Genomic DNA, 20,405 nt, shown 5'->3' on the forward strand with positions numbered 1-20,405 from the left:
AGAATCTGCTCTACAAAATGACGGGGCTCAACCTGCAGAAGGTTTTTAGGCCGGTGAAGAAGGAGCTTAAACCGCCCAAATACAAGCTGATGACAGAAGCTCAGCTGGAAGAGGTAGGCTGCGCTGCTTCGTTTTGACATAAGCTTTGCTTTTTAGAATAAAAATGTGTAACGGTCCGTATTTCTGCTTCCTTTAATGCTGCTGTTGAAAACATTTCAGTTTCTTTCCTTTGGTTCAGGTCGTTTCCTAAATTAGTGTAAATTAGGTGTTCCTTCACTTCAAATGGTCCATTCTATTTATCCAATTGTTCCTGATTTTATGGAATATAGAAGGAGATCGAATACTCTTTTTAGTTCTTCTTCCGTGAAAATTTCTTTATTATTCCTTTATGCTTCTTGATTGTTTTAAATGGCTTTATCTGCTGGTTAGATCATAGCCCTGGGTATCCTTTGACTACCTGTTGTCTGACCGCGGTCCAGGATGAGGAAGAGGGCCTGACTTAAACCAGTTCTTATATAAACACAATTGCAGCAATATCTAAACTGTATAACGTGGTTTGTGCTTTGGAGGAAACTTACAACCAGAAAATACCTGAAATAAACTTGGTGTTTGCAGTAGTATATGTCGATTTTAGTTTTGGAACTTCTTTCAGCAGTTCGCCCAAGTCAACAGTAGCGGTATCTTGTTCACACACAATTCATCTACCTGGAGATTTAATTAGCATCTCACTTCTTCTTAACTGCAGAAGAAGAAAAAAAAATATTAAAAACTTCTCGCTGAACAAAAATATTTGTCTCAAAATTGTGTGTTAGATTTCCAATAGCATGGGTCTTTAATTGTAAAATTAAACTTTTTTTTTTTTTTGAAGGCCACAAGAAAAGCCATCGAGGAAGCTAAAGAAAAATTAATTATGCCCCCTGTTTTGAAAGAACGAGAGCCAATTGATGATGTCTTAGCAGAAGACAAATTCCTTGAAGGAACTGAAACTACAAAATACATATTTACAGATTTAACTTACTCCATTCCACATCGTGTAAGTAACAATATATTAACTTATTTTAAGAGCTTTTAATTCTTAATTTCAAAATAAGCTTTAGGTTTTAAAAAATGTCATTATAGCAGTCTGCAAAAAGGCTGAGGAGTTGTAAATTCAGACTGGTACAAGGCAATACAAAGACACATTTCTAAATGTTTGCTTCTACTTTATAATGATAAATTCATTCCCGTGCTCAAAAGCAGGTGGGGGGGGGGAGGCCTGTGGGATAGTTAGTTAATTATTTTAAAAGCATATGCTTGTGATTCGGTATGAGTGCTGACTTCTTCCATACTTGCTAGAAGCTTTCTGTGGAATTGGATTACTTGGTACTGTGCATAGACCAAAAGATGGAGCTGCTTGACAGTTGCAAAGATCTGGTGGAAAGCTGAGTAAATGATAAATGAATTTACGTGAAACCTGTGAAGAAACAGTTATTAAATAAAATTGTGGAGTATAGGGGTAAAGATGACAGCTAGATTTCTTTGTGTAATGAAACATCTAGATTGTCTTCAGTATCAGTAATAAGAGGCCGGAAAAGTCCTTAACGATAGTTACGATTTTATGTCGTCTCCATAGTTCAAACGTGCATATGGTGATGATCCTGTGAAATGAATTGCCAAGTCTCCTATCTATTACTCCATCCGAGAGCTTTCTCCAGGAACCTGTTATTTATTCTTCTGTCTCAATGTATTGCAAACTTCCTCTTTCCTGTCTGCAGCCCTAAATCAAATAGCCTTGTGAACAATTCTGAGTATATTGTTTTATTTGTTTGTTTGTTTTGCACTTGCCCTTGCTTGATTCTAGCACCTACCTCTGAAACAAAGTTAAAAAGGTATGACACTTGCATTCTTAATTAAGTAGATGTTATTAAATGCATAAAATCAGGCCAGCAGCAACATTAACTCCATTCTCTAGGTATTAGTTATGTTATCTGTTTAAACTTCACAGAGTTGTAGCTTTTCGTGTAGGCACATGCGCAGTTATGTCATAGAATAAAATTAAGATGCAAACATAGCACTTGATTAGCATGTATCAAGAGAGAAATTATGAAATTAGCATATAGCAACAATCAGAAAGAAACTGATACTGTTAGTGTGGGTTTGCCAAACATGAATCTTTTTTTACAATGGCTCTGGCTATGAAGCCAGAGCTATGAGAAGACTTTGGGAGATAATGCTCTCTTTTCACCTTCTTTTCAGGAGCGTTTCATTGTAGTTAGAGAACCCAATGGTGTATTACGCAAAGCAACCTGGGAAGAACGAGACAGAATGATACAGATATTCTTCCCAAAAGAAGGGCGCAGAGTTATTCCCCCAGTTCTATTCAAGGATGAAAACCTTGGGGTAAGAGCTTCCTGGTTTTCAAAACTGATCATTTTTCCTTGCTTTTGCTCAGATAGGGAAACTTTGCTATTTAGACAGAGTACCTCTGAATAAGCCAGGCTGCTTGAATTCTGTTTTGAACAGTTGCTTATCATTGTAACTTATTTGGAATACTTACTATAAAGTTCCAGGTTGGGACCAGGTAAATCCTGTGTAGGTGTAGATATTCTGTCGTGCTATAAATCCAAATTTAATTGTTACGCCTTGATGAAACTGTATGCTTAATCTGAAAATGTGAACTGATCTTTCAGAATCCAAAGTCAAGAAACATCGTATTAGTGTCGTCAAGGCAGTTACTGCACTTTTATCCATTTGGTCTTGTGATTAAGTGGATACTTACTGTAATTGTTGCCTAGAACAGAAGTAGTGTGGCTGCTGTTTTGATTTTGGATAGTTGGAATGGTGTGATACAGAATCTATTCCTGAATTTGAACTGTTGTTTTAGACTGTATTTCAGCAAGACCGTCATGAGGATATCCTTAACATGTGCATTGCTCAGTTTGAACCAGATTCACCTGACTATATCAGAGTGAGTTCACTTTTCAGTTTTCTAATAAATAATTAATATTAGTGAAGAACTTTAGAGTTTGGTTTGTAAACATGAGTATTACTTGGTGATCAAAATTGTTTTTTATATGTGTTCTTTCCCCCCCCAATAGATCACCTGTTATCCTTGTGATGAACTTTTTTTTTTTCTTGAATCACTGAGAACATGACTTCTGTTGGGCAATTTTTCAAGTACCTTTTCTTCAAAGTAAAATTTTACCTCTTTGCCTTAAATAGATTACAAGTAGATGGCAGTGAAATGAAGGTTCAGAGGTTATGTCCCTTGCTCCCCAGATTTTCAGTGTGTAGCTATTATTTAGCTTTCTCTTAATGTAAAGGTGTCTATGCCTAAGTACTAACAACTGGGTTATCCTGGTGTTACCCTGAATTATAACACGTATAAAGCTTTACAGTAGCATGGTTCAGCCTGTGGCTTACTCCTGCACTTTAGGGAGGTCTGAAAACATTAAAAATTTTAAGTGTGAAGTAGAGGGGAGAAACTGTCATCAAGCTCCAGTTATGCTAATGAAACAAACATTTTCTGTGGATAGGTTCATCATCGGACATATGATGACATTGAGAAACACGCCAAGTATGATCTGCTCCGTTCAACAAGACACTTCGGAGGAATGGTATGGTATCTAGTAAACAGAAAGAAAACGGATGGCTTACTAATAGATATGATCCACAGAGACTTGTAAGTGGTGTTGATCACTTATTAATTCTGCTTATCTAAACAAATAGAAAACAAGTACTATTGTTTGAAAATAAAAACAGTATTTCTGTAAGGTCTATAAAAGTTTTCATTTGTATGAAATTTTAGGATAGCCTTACCTTTTAGCTATACAGATGCTGAATGGAAGCACCAACTACAGTCCGTGAAGCTGTAGGATATTAAATTAGGTTTCTGCAGAAATTAGCCTTTTGTAGTTGGGGTTTTACTTTTGTTTCCCATGTAACTGTCAGTACACTTCCAGCTCTGGACAGTGCTGATCTTAAAGCCTAACAATTTCATGCTACTGAGCTCAATTTTGTGTTTTAAGATTGACACACTGGGTTTTAGAGCAATTCCTAAGTAGCTTGGAACAGATAGATACGCTTTCATTTTCAGCAAACAATATTTAATTGTTCAAAATGTTACTAGAGCTAGGAGAAATTTGTACAATTAGAACTCTTAAGTTGCAGTGATGGTGATTTCCTACTGTTGAAGTTGGATGCTTTCAACAGGTGGCTAGATCTTATTTTTATGCCCGAGGACATGAAAAAATACAGGCAAGATCCAGTTTCGGAAGCATTGTTAAAGGGAAAATTCAAATATCTGGACAATTTGAATTATGAGAGTTTGGAGCATCTTTACCTGCCACCCACCCATTTTTGGCTTATGCTTACATTTTTGTAGGACAGCTGTTTCAGTTTTAAATTCAGCTGAGGGCCAGGTGTCACAATTTATACTACTACTTCTGTAAAACATACTAGTTACTGCAGTCGATGTCAGAAAGTTTCTCTTCGGCGTGGTTGTTCCACTAAATACTTGTTACTGGGTAATTAATTGTATTTTACAAAGATTTTAGCTTTTTTGCTGCTGAACAGTACATTAGGCTTAACCTGCAGCATGGATAAATTTCCGTACCTTACCTAGTGCACCTTGGTGTTTGTGTGCTTCTGGTGTTCCTTCTCCTGACCAGGTTGCCATTGTGATAGGATGCCTGTTTAGCTGTATGTTCTAATGACTGTATACTCCATGAAAGCAGAAGTTTATGAAAGCCTGTGGTGTGCAAAGTACACCGCAAAGTACACTTTCTCTAAATATTAAGAGAAAGTAATTGCTACAAATGGGCCTTTATTTGTTTAGGCTGGATGATGCTACAAGTTTAATTACACTGTATCATATGCTTCATCCTGAATGTCAGTCGGCAAAAGAAGCTAAAGAGGGGAAACTTCAAGGAGTGGATCTGATCAAGGTATGCTTTTTTACTTTAAGGCTACTTAACTACAGAAGAGAAAGCTTTTAAACAGCAGAAGCCTATTTAGTAGTCTAAATTTCTCTTTACCTTAACAACCAGAACTGTTGTGCATGCCAGGTTGTGGGGTTTTTTTTTTGTAATTATAGCTGCATCAGGATTTTGGCTATAGCTGGCTGATGCACCACTGGAATCATGAAATCTCATTGTGCAACTGTGCTCTTAATTGTACATTAATCTCTCTCCTGCTATGTTTGCAGGTATTTGTGAAAACAGAATCACAGAAAGAAGGCTACGTACAACTTGCCCTCCAGGCTTATGAAGAAGCAATGGCTACTTCTACAGCTTCATGAAATAAACCTTAGTTCAGAAGTTTATAAAGATTCTCTGTACAGGCTTCCATAATAAATACTTTAAATAACTGATGGTTCTAGAATTTTTTTTACAGAAATATGTAAGAATCACTACAGCAGCTTGTTATTTTCAGAAGTTCTGTAAATGAACTTATAGCAGTGATCAGGACTTTTGTTTGGAGGTGAGAATATACCCCAAGTTGAATTCCTGTATTGTTGCATCTTGAAGCTAAGGAATTGCCCACAATTCACTTTACTTATTGAAGTAAGTGTAGGGTCTGGACAGCTTTATTTAGGAACATGTTTAACACCACATCTTTCCCTTAAGGCATATTACTGTTGTGTTAGATCTTTTAGCTAAAAGTGTTGTCTGGAAGAGTAACTGAACTACTGATTGTAAACAGATATAAACTAAGTAGCACAGTGAAAAAATAACGAATACCTTAGTGTATATGCCAAGAAAAGTCAGGTTAAAATACTAGTGCTTGGCTACTATACTCCCATTTCAAATATTTGCAATACACACTATTGAAGCTGGGTTAAGAATAGTAGAATTACTACCGTAAATGAAGAATTGAGGAATAGAATGTTTAAAAGGGTTTATTGAATCACTTGATAAATGAAAACGTTTTTTAGTATTCATGGAACATCTTGAATTTCAACACACAGGAAGCTGATTCCTTTCATACAGTTGCTGGGTCTACCCTTCTTTCTACATGTACATGGTCCACTTGCAGTATAAAAATCAAATTAACTTGGAGCACATAGTCCACAGAACTTTATTCCTTTGTTTGGAGTAATTGATTTGGTCATCTAAAAAGTATGTTCACTCATCTAAGATCTCTTCATCCAAATTGATATCTGTGGTGTCGATATCCTCCAGATCCAAGTTATCCAAGTCATCTTCCAAGTCCAGCAGTGTCTAGGAACAGGCAAGACTAGATTAAGGGGATGCTAATGTGGTTACATGTTATGATTCTCTGTGATGTATATGCACATTCTGCAAAACACTAGTGTTACAATAATCCGTAGAGAGAAGCTACCTTCTTGGTAGGAAACCATCTCTCAGAGTTGCAACTTTTTACCATGACCAACTGTGTCTGAAATTCACCTTTTGTTCCTTATAAATGCAGAAGGCTGTAGGCACTGGCCTGCGTTACACTGTGCTGTCCTAACCTGTCTGCGTCTGTTAATACAGAACGTAACGTTTTCCAGTAGCTCAGGTTAATCACATTATTAGTTGAAGTCTTTCATGCAAAACAGATTTAGTGCTTGTATTTCAGTTCATAAAAATATATTTTAGTACCTTTTGATCTCTTGTTGGAAGTAGATCAGAATTCTGCAAAACTGTCATCTTCACTTCTGGTTTAGGAGATGGAACTGGTTCTTCAGCCTTCTTCTAATGAAAGAGAGATTCCTTAAGTTCTTTCAAATCTTAAATCCTTTCCAACAAAAGCAAGTAAACAGGAGACCTATAATCCCCCTGTCCCAGTGGTTCTCTTTCAGAGTTTCCCTCAGTAATTCTCGAGCCGCCTCTTCACAGCCAGTAAGCGTTCTAGCCCTCACTCCACAGCAGACTGTTTTCCCACCATTTATTTAAAGCAGTTGATGATGGAAGTGACAGAAAGAAAACAGCCTTCAGAAAGTATCAGTTAATTTCAAATACTGAAGTGCTGTTAGAAAGTAAGTGATTTTCAAGGTTCTCAGCAGAAAAGAGATTAGGTTATTTGAGACTGTCACAGCAGTTTTGGCAAGGACTGGTCCTGAGCTCTGCATTCCATACGCTATAATGGTTGAACATTCATCCTTCTCTCTGCACTGCTGCACGAGTTTTATATTAAGATAATTCATCAGCTAATAGAATTATTGAAGCAATGGTACTATGCTGTTAATCATGTTTAGATTAATTATATAATAATCTCCTACAAAACTTCCCATATTCAGCCTCAGCTGTAAGAGACAACTATTATTGAAGGAATTCTGTCATTAACTGAATGCAAAAATATGCTTCTAACATCAGTGGTCTTGTTTTCAGTTTCTAATGCAAGCCAGTTCTAATTTCTTTAGGTAACTTTTGCAATAGTATTTATTTTCTTTAGCAAATGTGCACACAAAGTTTGATTTTGCTTTGATATACAAGTAGTAAATAAAGCTACGTGAAAGTAAGCAAACTTCTCTGAACTGTAAATGAAGCTTTGTAGTGCATCTCCTATGAGGACAAAAACAGAGACAGAATGCAAAGTTGTGACTTTCTGTCTCTCCCTTTGCAGTTCTTTTTAGAAGTTTATAGCCTCAAAGAGCTGTGCCAATATCATTGTCTCTAAGAAACCCTAACATTCTGATTTTCTTGTTCAAACAAAGTATTTGGCATGAACAATAATTAGAAGTTGTCATCTTCTGTTTAAGCTCTGAAAATCATTTTAAGTGTTCATTTCCATCTGTACGCTTATACCTTATATTTAAGTCATGTGTTTTCTGCATAATAATTGGACAACTGAGGTGGTAAAAAAAAAAGCACCCAGTCTGATTTACTTCAGACATTGATTAGAACATATTTTCAAATAATTGAGCAGGATTCCTAGTCAGTTAGTTATGGAATAGTCTCATTCCATAAGCACACACACTAGCAAAGAATACAAAGCATTTTTCATTACTGTAATATGCAAGAGTTTCCACATTCCAACTACTGAGCTTTCAGAAAACTAGCAGCAGTTAAGGCAGTGTTTGTACATGCGATTGAAATTGTTTTTCTGCGGGATGAATTCAATGGTAAGATTCTACAATTGCTCACATACGCTAACAGAAGATGACCCAAGGTAAGGAACCACAGAAAAGAAACAATTTCACAGTCAAGAAGTCATTAGTAGATACAGAAGTAGATTAAGAAGCATCTGAGAAAAAAGAACACAGTACTCGGCTGCAATGCTCACAGTCAGGCCAGTAATAGTCAACAGTCAAGCCAATTTGTCCATTATCGGTGAAATACCAATCTACCTACCAAGGGTAGGTGTTCCTGTACAATCAAAGTTGCCTCTTAGAATTCATCATTTAGTAGTAACACTGACCTGAGGTGCCATTATTCCAGAAGGCTCAAAGCCTTTTGCTTCTTCAAGCAAGTTTCTCTCTTCATTTGGCTAAAAATAAAAAAAAAAAACCACAAAACCCAACATGTTAATGGAATGTTTAAGTGCTTGCTCTGACTTGCTTAAAGCTGAATTTACACAGCACCAAATGTTTTTCTTCTAGAAACAGTAAGAGCTCTCACTTGTTACTTACAGTGACAAGGGGATATTCCCTGGCTGGCCGCAAGTCAGCAAGACTTTGTTTAACATATTCTTCAGCAACAAAAGCTTCCTTTAATCCAGGGAAAAGATTTTCATATTCTGTAGGATCAGCAAGGGACTCAGCAGCTTTTTGGTTGACTTTAGATAGATTCTCCCGCCACAGTTTAACAACCCTGCAGATGCAAACCATATCTGTCGTATACAGCTAATTTCCACAACACTATTCATGCTCTGCATACGCTTTGAAGTTACCTTGACACTTGGCTTGGCAAATACGTCCGTGCAAGAAAAGCAGCTTCTGGGAGACGCCCGGTTTTAATCAGGAGTTCCAAACATGAATCAAGCCTAAAAGATTTTAAAATGTGATTTTAACCAGTAAATTTAATAAAGACATTTTTTTTTCAGATTAGCTGTTCATTCTATTAAAGTACTTTCATTTCAGATTAAGAGTATCACCCATCCTAAAATAGAATCAGATTTTCTGAAAAGGCACATGCCACAATCTTTCTCCATGAAGTTTTAAGTCAGCTGTAGTTTACCACGTGAAGAACCTGAGGTTCTTTGTGTTTCAGAAAGAACAACAGAACAATCTGAATCTCTTGTTACTTACTTTCCCTGCAGGAAGTAGCTCATAAATGCAACATTGTTCTTGCCATCTTTTTCGGCTCCTTCAGCTAACTTATTCACCATGTTAGCATTGCCTGAAGCTGTAGCCAGGAGCAGCAGTCCTCCGTAGTCTTGTGCATGGTGGAGACACTCCTGGGCTAAGCCAAACTGGCATTTACTAATGGCAAGCTCAGCAAGCTGCTTCCATTTCTGTTCTGACTAAGAGTACAAGAGGGGGAGAGGGATGAAAAGAAAAACAAAAAATAACTCTCATTTTTGAACAGCATTTGAAGATTTTCAGAGCATTTAATATAAAAACATAAGTTTACTTGTGAAGGTACTATATCCTATTATTACACTTGTCTTGCCTTTGAGATACTATGATTACTGCAACTTCACAGCATGACACAGCGAGTGTTGTACACAAATCATTACACAGCCATACCATCACATAAAGTAAACAGTTTTTCATTAAACATGGAGAAGGCAGAAATAACTTTGGAGATTTAAACAGTAACAAGCTCTTAAAGCTCACAAGTTAACCTTCAGAATGAAAGAAAGGTATGTGTGTCTGTAACTAAGTTCATATTCCTTATCACTAACTTCATTATTTTACAACAGGAACTGAGAGATCAATTCTCTGATTAATGGCTATGGGACAAACCCAACTGTCAGTCTTCCTGCTGCATTTCTACAAAGCTTGCCGAGGCTGGAACAAAGGCACAGAGGCTTCAGTCCTGCCATTCCTCTTCACTCTCAAATACTGGAGATTAAGGCTTGGTTCAAGTTTTGTATTCTTCAGGAGTTCCTGTAGCTTTCTGAGCAGACAACATTCTTCTATCCCCATCCCACAGCTTATAGTCCTTTGAATTACAGGCAGAAGAGCTTCATCAAGGAAGTTGGAGGCATTTATATAGCATTCAGAGAGCTGTACTGCATCCCCACATACCTTTGTCTTTTCTTACAGGGCCTCTTAGATTCATGCTAGTAATTAGAATTAGTATAAATCACCAAAAATTGTATGTTTACCTCCGCTTCCACTGCAAGCTGATACGCTATTTTTAATTCTCCAAGTTGAAGAGCAAGTTCAAAACGATGCTCTGGATCTGTAGATACTGCAAGAGCTTGTTGTTTGAAGCCCTAAAATAAAAATCTGGAAGTAAGACTCTGATCTGTCAGGTCACACAGCACCCTAGATGTTCTAACAAAAACCCTCTAAACGGTTACAGTACTCACAAATAAATAGGGATGATTAACAAGAGTTTATGCTCATGAATAACATGACTGGGTTTTGCTTAGCAAATTCAATTAGAAATGTGAATAAACTGATTTATTAAGTTTTTGGTAATTAAGAAATAGTTTCCTTGCCTGTTTTTCAAGGAAATGTGCAACTCTGGTTCTCTGTTCCTTTGGAATTGTGGGAAGAACTTTGTCAGCCATACTGAAATCTCTTCTCATCACAGCAGTTTGATATTCAAGCACAGAGACCAGCAAAGAGTAGCTAACAATGTTTAGCTCCTTATCACCCAAATAAAGTCGGTTGTCCTTAGGGATATACCCCAAAAGATACATCGTCCTGAAACAAAACAAAAAATATTCATCTTGAATAGATCCACTACCAAATAGTCTATAAAAAAAACCGCTCCAGTAGGTCTTAGCTGTAGCAAGAATACTCACATGAAAGGCTATACTTTTCAATATGTACACTTTCACATAGCACTGTTTATTCCCTGCAAGATTACATTACTGCCTCAGAACATACATTAGCATGATACAGTAAGAAAAATTAGTAGTGGCACAGCAAGCAGGTGACAAGGTTCACCATGTCCTAACTTCGCTGAAAGAACCTTTAACACTTGCTTATAACCCGATGCAGGAACTCACCTGTCTAAATGGGCAATAGTGACAATTTCTCCTCCAACATAGTAGTTGAGTCTGTTCACAGAACTGGTGTAAATAAAGCAGTCTCCTACCCACAAGCCTGTTTTCACAATCTCCTGAATCTCACCAAGAACCTGCAAATTAAGTTTGACATAATCTGAAATATATTAAAAGGTACTTTTAGATAGCAGTAAGACTGCTGCATCTTGAAATTAAATTTAATATTCTCTACTTAATAGTTCGGCAAGTTGCAAAAATAAGTTTAGACGCAAATTGGAAGTACTTAAATAGTGCTTTTAGTTTTACAAAAATGCTGTAACATGTGAAATCTCTACCTTAATCCTTAACCAATTATAAATCTAGGAAACAAGCACCAAACTCCATGTTAAGCAAGACGATTAACTAAACATTAATCAAAGACAACTTTCCTTGCGAAATGTTTGTTTCTGACAATTCCCAGCATGTGTTTTTTTTCCCCCCACTTGTTCTCAAGCTTCAATAATGTTTCAAAATTTGAAAACTGCAGAAAAAGTTTTAACTATGCAAACACACTCTCCAAATGTCTGTTTTTAACAAGAACCTCTGTAACTCTGTGAGAATGTGAGAAACTGACGTATGAAGAGAAATGGAGGGACCCAAGTCTGTTGTGCTGGGATTCAAACAGGGATACCCTCCCCGGGGAACACAAATAAAATGGTTAACAGCGTTCCTCAGGCAGATGGACACTGTGTGGTACTCAACGTTCTGGAAACTAAAATTTAATAGGTCTACGTTAAGGACTAAATTTGCTGCACTCCGGGAAGACTTGCTTCAGTGATCTGTAATCCCATTCCATTTTTTAAGTAGAAGGTACCTCAAAAGCATCTTCAATTCCATCTTCAGTGACACCTTCATGTGTTTCTTGGGCTGCCGCAACTTTTTCTGATAGGTATTTCAGAATGAAGAATGACTCTTCTGTAGCAATGCAGACAAGCTCCCCCGAGTCAGACCAGAAAATCTGTATCACCAGAATCAATAACGGCACTGTTTTAGAGACCCCAGGTTAAGCAAGGAGAACATATAAATTAATGTTAGAACATACTAACTGTAACATAAGTTTTAGGACCTGAGAAGTCGACACATACAGGCATTTTTTTCCCCCCTTCTGCTACAAAATTGAGATAAACTTAAGTCTTTACTTTATGATTGACAGCTTGGCTTCATTCAAGAAAATCAGTTGTAAAAAAAAGATAAATATCAGTAAACAGAGAGGTAAATATCTTCAGTCCCACTGAGAAACTTACGTGCTTGGGCTGAATTTCAATTCTGCGAATCAATTCTGTGTTTTCCCAATCATAGAATGCCAACCCATTAACAGATCTGACCCCCAACAGGAAGCCACCGTAGATGCCTGCAAGAAAAGAGGTGGAAGAAATCCACATTGTGCAAAAAATGCACCAAACACATCTATTTTAAAAGTAAATACTTACCTTCTGCTCCAAAATCAGGTTTGAATGACTTCTTCTCTTTGAAGTTTTTAAATATCTTTACAACACTGTTGCTCTCCCTGATTGCATATCTAAACAGAGATTTCATTGTAAAAGAAAGATAATTATTCAGCTTCCAAAGTAGCAAATTACTAAAATCCTAAGCTGCGACAAAACAACTGCATTTGATTTATCTTCAAAAATCAGTAGAGTGCTACAAATGGAAAATCTTAAAGCATGACAGCTATTGAAAGTCAATTATCCACACGGGTTTTAGTCTTCAGGCCAGTTTACCATTTGTACAGCCTGAAAACTACCAGCAGCAAATTTACATTAATACAAAGGAAAAAAATCTGCAACACTTACTCTGAAGAATCGTGTGCCCATACGAACTCCTGTGCAGAACCAAAGCTCTTGTTTCTCAGAGCCATAGCTGTGTAGATGATGTATTCACCATCGCCACACACTACTACAAACCTAGAGCAGGAGAAAGATGCATCTGTTGGATATCTGTGTTCAGATCAATAGGCGTGATCAAGCACATGGATTATCTGAAAAGTTAAAGGCTCCCAGCCCAATATAATCACCACTAATGCAGACAGAATAAGAGCTTCATATATGCCAAAAATGTCACAGAACTGGATTTTTCTCTGCATCATGTTGCTAGCTACTTGCTACTCCCTTTTCCTTCTGGTGTCCACCAAGCAGCTCTTGTACCTTTTATCCCTCTACCTTTTCTTTTAATTTAGCTTATCTGTTAAGAAGAAACAATTCAAGAGAGGTGACAAAAGAATGTGGTTTGCCACCAGAACCTTATACATTTTGTTTGCATACTTCGTCCTGTACCTAGAATGTCTAACTTGTCTGTTTAAGTTGTGAGCTCTTACAGGTGAAACCCATCCATTACTTTGATTTAACAGTGCCTGACTCTTGATACCCCTGTTCTCCACAGGCTCTCAGCCACCAGCACACATGCAACTTATTTTTCTCATTAAAAATGTTTCCAATATAAAATAATAAAAAAACCCAAAGAGAAATCAGAAATATTTAAGTATTTTGTTCTAAAAATCTATTACCGTCCATTAGGGTTGTGCTGAATTGTCTGAGGATAGATTTCACAGCTCCCCATATCCTTTACAGCCAGCGGCAATCTTTCTCCATCTTTGATTTCAGCATCTCCCATAGCTTTCAAGTTAGCCTGTTGGACTTCTGAATGTTTAGCCCAAATAATTTTTCCATTTGCATCCATGGACATGGCAGGTTCTTCACGACCAAGCTAGGAAGCACAGCATAAGAGTTTAGCAGATGGAGAAAATACATTCTTGATTTTCTTTTCACTTGAACATATCCAGTGAAATACCCTGGCTCTATCTAAAAGTCCCAATTAAAATGCCAAATGTTCAGTATTTTACATATTATCACAGGATCAGAAGTCAGTTGCTCTGTACACAGGACAGTAATCAATCACCATTTCTTATTTCAAATCATTAGCTGTACCTTAACAATAATGCTGCCTTCATCATATCCCAAAGCCACATTATTGGATCCTCTTAAACTGGCCACACACCACACTCTCTCCATACCATAGTTGAGTGTACTTTCCAGGCGGTAAGTGCTTGAATGCCAAATGCGCACAGTTCCTAGAAGAAAAGAAGAAGAAATAAACGTCTCCTATCTGTTCTTTCAATGTGAGGGCAGGAGGTGTGTATCCACACTACAAAAAGAGTTCTCCCGCAAGTTCTTCCCCTGTTCTTTGTATATCACAAAAAAAATTACCATCTTCTGAGCCTGTGATAATAATAGGCAATTCAGGATGGAAGCTGACACATGACACATTTTGAGCATGTCCTTCCAGTGTTTGTACACAGGTTTTATTCTGAAAAAAAAAAAAGTCAGAAGTATAGGTACAGATAACAAACACATTGCTACATTTCTACCTTTATTTCTTAAAAAAAATCCCCCCCACCCCCCCCAAAATTTATCTGGAAACATATTTCTCTATATTTCTTCCAGTAGCATTTATTTCCAAGATGCTCAAACAACAGCATTAGACATATTAAAAGCTATGATTGTATTGAATTAATTTCTCCTCCCAGAAGAAAATATTTATTTCCCTTCACACAGCTGTTTTCCTCTACTTTCAGATGGGTTTCTGCCTAGAAGGTACGCTCTCTGAGCTATGCAGCACAGATTGAAGCAAGACAGAAAGCTGAGTTCACTGCAAAAAAAAAAAAAAAAAAAAAAAAAAAGAGCGCAAAACAACTATCAGAATCTAATTACAGGTGAAGACAGATCTAGTATTGTCTTTTTAAAGAATGTTCATTCACACATTTGTGAAAGAAAGTCTACTCTGTTTTGGATAACTAAGATGAGACTGTAAACTGGTGTATACAACTGCACACGGTGGCAGCAAAATTTTAAGCACTGTAATGTAAGAGTCATTACTGCAGTGCAGACTTAAATGAACAGTGCTAGCTTTAACTTCTGAGCTTGGATTTACCCTAGGGAAATATGCTTTAACAACGTGAAAGTACTATCTAACAAATTTTATACACTTGTATGCAGTAAGAACTTATGAGCTCTAGGTTCCAGCAACAGTACCTGGATTCAACCTCTCTCTTTCCTGGAGAGCATTCAAATGAGTCACCTCATGACCTCTGCAAACTGTCAAGTACAAGCACACATGCGTGTGAGCATGCATGCATGTGCCTAGCTAAACGTGCACAGGATGAAAAAGGAGAAGGAAGGGAATAAAGAAAAAAATGAGTAAAAAGTGAAATGATGGAAAGAATTGATACTTGAAGAATATTTACAGTGGAACATAGAAGAGGAGCAACTGCATCCACAAAAAAGAAGTCCAAAAGGCAGAGATTACTAGCTTACAAGAAAAAAACCATAATGCTAATACTATAAACCTTATGTGAAATTTAATTCTACAAGTTAACTTTGAGTTTATTTAAATTCACAGTAGGTTTTCGCAAGGGTTAACAAAATATTCTTTTTTTTTACTGAAATATTTCTTTGCGTGAAATATTCTCCCCCCTTTTCCTTCCTTCCATGGTAAAAGGAGGAAAATCTGTTGGTGTATTCAAGTCCTTTCCCTCTTCTTCTATTTCTTCACTAATGGTTTTCCTATAGCAGCCTGCACAAAAGTTTATGAAGAGTCAAACACATACCTGGTAGTCCCAGATCTTAACCAACCGGTCATCTGCACCTGAAATGAGGTACGGCTTGTCTCCCCCACTGTAATAGTCAATGCAGTTTACTCCTTTCTCATGGCCTTCCAAAGTGAAGTTGGGTGATGAAGAGCCAAGCTGCCACACCTTCCCAGAAAAAAAACAAACAAACAACAAAACAACCCAACAATAAAACACAACCGCATGTAGTTATTTCTCTTTGGCATCTAGGTCAACCTTGCCAAACAGAGTAGGTATTCAGATGTACATTTACAGTTCCAAATATATGGAATATAAAATTCAAAAGATACGTTTGTTTTTCTTAGGTGAAGAACTTGAACAGCTGCTTATCAAACTACCAAGCCCCACCATTAAGCAGAAATAACATCCTGAGTTGCAGACACTGGGCTCACACCTAAGAACAATGGAACTGGTTTCTTTCAACTTTTTTTTTTTTTATTTAAGGACATAAAACCATATAAGACACTGTTTTTAAGAAGTATCTGTTTATAAAGTTAAATAATAGACCTAGAGTAAGCAATCAACTGTTTGTGTATACATGGGCTGCCCCCAACTGTGTCCAGAATTTTTTTTTTCCAGTTTCATTAAATGAATGACAAATCTCAGGCTAAATGAGGACTCCAAATGAATTAAGTGAAGTTGTAGGTATAGTTCTATTTTCCCATGATCACCACATCAAATCAACATTTATACACACCTAATATCAACATCTAAGGACATAGGAAATCAAAACTGGCTTTTTACAGCCATTATACTGATAATTTATAGTGAACATAAAGAAGTCTCACTGCTCAGATGGCTGTAAATCTCTAGTCCTACATATTTAGTAATAGTTTCAAAGCAAACGAGACTCATGAGGGTCTACCATGAGACGGCTGAAGACACTTCACACAAGACAGCCAAGGACATGAAAATAATGGGAGAGATGCCTTTACTTTCTTTTTTTGTTTGTTTGTTTAAATGCACACAGTTAAAGGCTTTCCCACTAAATATCTATTCCAATTCTCCCAAACTACTCATTGACAGTATAAGCATTACCCCTCCCCAATATTTCTGTGTAATCCAGACGGAAATGCAGCACTTAAAAGTTTAAAGAACCACATTTCAATGATTACAGGTGACTGGCAATAAGTGTACTGAATTACTTACTAGGTGTATATAACTTGACCAACGTTCAGGTCTTTGTTCAATAAAAATTCTATTATTACACCTGCTTTTAAGAATTGTGACCCACTGTCCATACAGTATTATTGGTTTGTGTATTCTGTCTGATAATTATTTAACAACTACCCCCCCAATACAGTTCATCTACCTTGATTGTCCTATCCAAAGAGGCACTGGCAAACTGATTATTGTCTTTTGGGTTTATGACAATTTGCATGACATAATGGGTGTGTCCTTCAAACACCTGAGAACAAGACCATTTTTTATCCCAGTCCCAGAGTTTAATAAGCATGTCATCTGAAAAAAAAACAGAACAAAATAAAGCTTCGGTTAGTTTAACATATTCTGATACCTACCTTCTTAAACTACATAATTCTTAATAACTTCAAGTTAAAGGCTCATTCATCCTTTCTCTTTCAAAGGAAGCACTCCTAATGCTCAATGTTTTTCACCTGTAAGATTACTAGTCCTCCCTTGCTAAAGAACCACAGGGAGTACAAGTTTCTTGAAACAATTGTCCAATAAAATGGTCATAAAATTAAAAGAAATTACTCTGCCCAGCTCAGCTAAATACTCTGTTCAAACCACACATCTGTTTTAAAAAGGGAGATTAAGAATTTACATGACAGTATTGAATTATTAATCTTAAAATACTGAGCAGATATTAAGGAATTGGACCTGTGCTTTCTTCTGCAGCATCTACTCTGATGAGCACTAAGGAACAGGCAGCAGAGACAACCAAGCTGGCTTTATTTCAAGCGTAAGCATACTAGCTTCAACAGCAAAACACAGAAATATACGGTGCTTCTGACTCAAAAGGCTCTCTGCATTCTTGTAGAGCTCTTACTGCATCAGTAAGGTTTCCAGGAATGAAAAGGACGGAGAAGCACAATGTAGAAATGCTTGGGCCAGATTTATTGTGATCTTCCAATCCTGAGTGATTGCCCCAAATAACAGAGAACTCAGTAGTATTTTGGGGAAAAAAAGATGAGTTACCTGTTACTTCAGGTAATTAGTACGTATATGAACTTTCCCTCCGGCAGATATTAAGCAACAAGGTTCTCTGCTTTTCTCTGACAAGAACACAAAGTACTGTATTTTAAATTACAAGTACAGTTGATACTCCATTAAAAAACAAAAATGCATATGGCAAAGAAATAACATGAAGTGGCAATGGTCACACTGGCTACTTGCTCAAGGATTCCTGTTTCAGCAGAAAAAGGAAAACCCATGCAATCCCTCAGTAGACAAATCTAGTAATAGCTGGTTAACAAATATAAAAATACAGAAAGAACTCTTACCGCTGCTTGTCAGTATGAAAGGCTGTGTGGGATGCACAGCAATACAACGAATGTAATCTGAATGGGCTTCAAACATGTGAACTCTTTCCAAGGTGTTATAATTAAAAACTCTAATCTGCATGTCATCCTATGAAAGAGATGAAAAGCAACCATTAAAGTAGGACTCTCTGTATATCTCACCTTATATTCAATGCAAAGTAGCTAGAAAAAAAAAAAAACAATAAAAAAAACATTCCACCATTGAAGAGCCTCTAACAACAAAATGTTTAAGGAAATGTATTTTCTGTACATTGCTACAAACAGCTACAAATCAGAATTTGATTAAGTCTATAATTACCAAACCTATTCCAAAGCATTTATAAAATGAAGAAAACTTCAACTAAAATTTCATTTTCAAAAGATATATTTAATAGTATTTTGATTTAAAATTAAGGGAAGTGCAAAAATGCTTTGTAAATTATTAATGCTTCTTATGAAACTGAAAAGCCAGGTTCTCCGACATCAAACTTACAACTATGTTAATGCTGCGGGGTCAGCAGGGAAGAAACTGTAGCTCTAAATCAAGAGGAAAGGTGATTTCAACTTGAGTTTTTAAAATCAAGTTTTTGGAAAAAAAAAAACAACTCTTTATTTCAGATACAGTATTCTTAAAAGCAGTACTCCCAAACCTGTAAAAAAACCAAACCAAACAAAAAACAAAACCGAGAAACTCCCAACTTTGAAGAACTATCTGACAAGGAATAAAACATCAGGCAAAGCTTTCAGAAGTGACCATGACTTACAAGGCTATCAGAATAAATGAAACTTAGGCGCTGTGATAGACTCTACACTACTCGTTTTATCCAAAGCATTTACTTTTCTACTCTGCGTTTTCCTTTTTCACACACATGCCTGTTTAAGCAGCAAACACCTACAGAAAACAGCCTTTGGAATGGCAGACAAGGACGAGTATGTTCCTTTGAGACCAGCCTAGCAGCGTAATTAACATGGAACACACAGTATAAGCAACGATGATTGTGACATTTTCATAGTCAGAGACTCAGCCCTGTTGCTGAAAGCAGCCTTTTTGCCCTTTCCTCACTACTTCTTGCTACTGCATTGCAGCCTTCCTTGGCAAAGCTAGGACAAATACAGCTGCACACTGAATCAGATCAAGAAACTGACCCAGGTGAAATTAAGTTGATAAAAACTTTCATCAGTTCCTAACCCAGTTCCCATACAGCTGTTTGAACCCCTGTGCTACCAAGGAGGCAGCGTCCTACTCCTTGGGAAACAGCACCCACTTGAAATAACTGGGTCATGGCAGCATAAGACTGAAATAACAAGACATTTTTTTTTACTTTGTGCATAGGGCAGAAGACTAAGAAAAAAAAAAACAGACAAAATTTTAGGCAATTTAGACAAAACACATGAATTCCGTCAAGAAAAATGTGTTACCAAGAGTAGAATAAAACTATTCCTCTCAAAGAAGTAGACTTACTGTATAAAAGAACAGTATTTCTCTTGAGGTGAACGAAGCTCTAAAGAAATTGTTTTGAATATAATCAAGAACAAAAGTAGAAAGCAACTTTTAAGTCATCTTACTTAGGACAGTCAATAGGTTCATCTTAGCTAAAGTAGCACTGCTAATATTTAGTCAAAATTGGGTACTAAGTGTGTTCCAGTTGAACGTAAAAGTTGAATCTAGATCTACCTCACACTACAGACAGGATTAGCCACTATATTAGGTTGCTCTTCTTTGAAATTAAAAGTTTACATTTCTAAGATTACTTAAAGCAGAAAACTTCTGGGAAACTGTAGTGAAGTATTCCTTTCTCTTCTACAAATTCATATCAACCATAATATTAGGTAATGTACAAAGTAACGGTATTAAAATAAATTAAAGAAATAGTACACCATATGGAAATCACAAGAAGATATCTTACAGCTCCTGTAACCACCCAATTCTTTCTTGCCACGAATTTGGCAGCTCTCACTGGTAGGTCACACACTTCAAAAGTCTTCACCAGAGTCTAAAAATAAAAATAATAAGTTTATAGCACTGGATAAAATATCAGTTTTGAAATCACCTTTTTATCTTTTCTTAACAGTGTCCAACTCTCCAAAGAATCCTACAACACTATATGTATGCTTTTTTCAAGGAACATACCCATCCAAGAGGGAAAAATACTTGCCTGTTCTGCTCTTTTATTACCACCTTTATGTTCTCCCTTCATGCCTACCCACTC

General features: G+C 36.7%; 2 protein-coding genes across 2 annotated transcripts in view; one reads left to right on the plus strand and one right to left on the minus strand.

Annotated features, from left to right (window-relative positions):
• Positions 1–5,343, plus strand: part of MRPS22 (mitochondrial ribosomal protein S22) — a 183,311-nt gene extending 177,968 nt beyond the window's left edge. Inside the window, exons 5-11 of the mRNA XM_009890130.1 lie at positions 3–113; positions 869–1,033; positions 2,236–2,379; positions 2,864–2,947; positions 3,516–3,661; positions 4,817–4,925; positions 5,186–5,343. Of these exons, the coding sequence (XP_009888432.1) occupies positions 3–113; positions 869–1,033; positions 2,236–2,379; positions 2,864–2,947; positions 3,516–3,661; positions 4,817–4,925; positions 5,186–5,278 (852 nt within the window). The 3' untranslated portion in view covers positions 5,279–5,343. The remainder of the gene's footprint in view (positions 1–2; positions 114–868; positions 1,034–2,235; positions 2,380–2,863; positions 2,948–3,515; positions 3,662–4,816; positions 4,926–5,185) is intronic.
• Positions 5,344–5,862: 519 nt separating this feature from the next.
• The window catches only part of COPB2 (coatomer protein complex, subunit beta 2 (beta prime)), an 18,036-nt gene continuing 3,493 nt past the window's right edge, over positions 5,863–20,405 (minus strand). The window contains exons 4-23 of the mRNA XM_009890142.1: positions 20,103–20,189; positions 18,178–18,304; positions 17,025–17,173; positions 15,692–15,838; positions 14,292–14,391; positions 14,013–14,155; positions 13,592–13,791; positions 12,882–12,992; positions 12,519–12,607; positions 12,333–12,439; positions 11,903–12,046; positions 11,053–11,183; positions 10,537–10,744; positions 10,198–10,308; positions 9,173–9,387; positions 8,815–8,907; positions 8,555–8,735; positions 8,344–8,412; positions 6,585–6,677; positions 5,863–6,200 (exon numbers count right to left, since the gene is read on the minus strand). Coding sequence (XP_009888444.1) covers positions 6,105–6,200; positions 6,585–6,677; positions 8,344–8,412; positions 8,555–8,735; positions 8,815–8,907; positions 9,173–9,387; positions 10,198–10,308; positions 10,537–10,744; positions 11,053–11,183; positions 11,903–12,046; positions 12,333–12,439; positions 12,519–12,607; positions 12,882–12,992; positions 13,592–13,791; positions 14,013–14,155; positions 14,292–14,391; positions 15,692–15,838; positions 17,025–17,173; positions 18,178–18,304; positions 20,103–20,189 — 2,601 coding nt within the window. The 3' untranslated portion in view covers positions 5,863–6,104. The remainder of the gene's footprint in view (positions 6,201–6,584; positions 6,678–8,343; positions 8,413–8,554; positions 8,736–8,814; positions 8,908–9,172; positions 9,388–10,197; positions 10,309–10,536; positions 10,745–11,052; positions 11,184–11,902; positions 12,047–12,332; positions 12,440–12,518; positions 12,608–12,881; positions 12,993–13,591; positions 13,792–14,012; positions 14,156–14,291; positions 14,392–15,691; positions 15,839–17,024; positions 17,174–18,177; positions 18,305–20,102; positions 20,190–20,405) is intronic.

This window comes from Charadrius vociferus, unplaced genomic scaffold, assembly GCF_000708025.1.
Source record: "Charadrius vociferus isolate BGI_N301 unplaced genomic scaffold, ASM70802v2 scaffold650, whole genome shotgun sequence".
In the NCBI taxonomy this organism is placed as follows: domain Eukaryota; kingdom Metazoa; phylum Chordata; class Aves; order Charadriiformes; family Charadriidae; genus Charadrius; species Charadrius vociferus.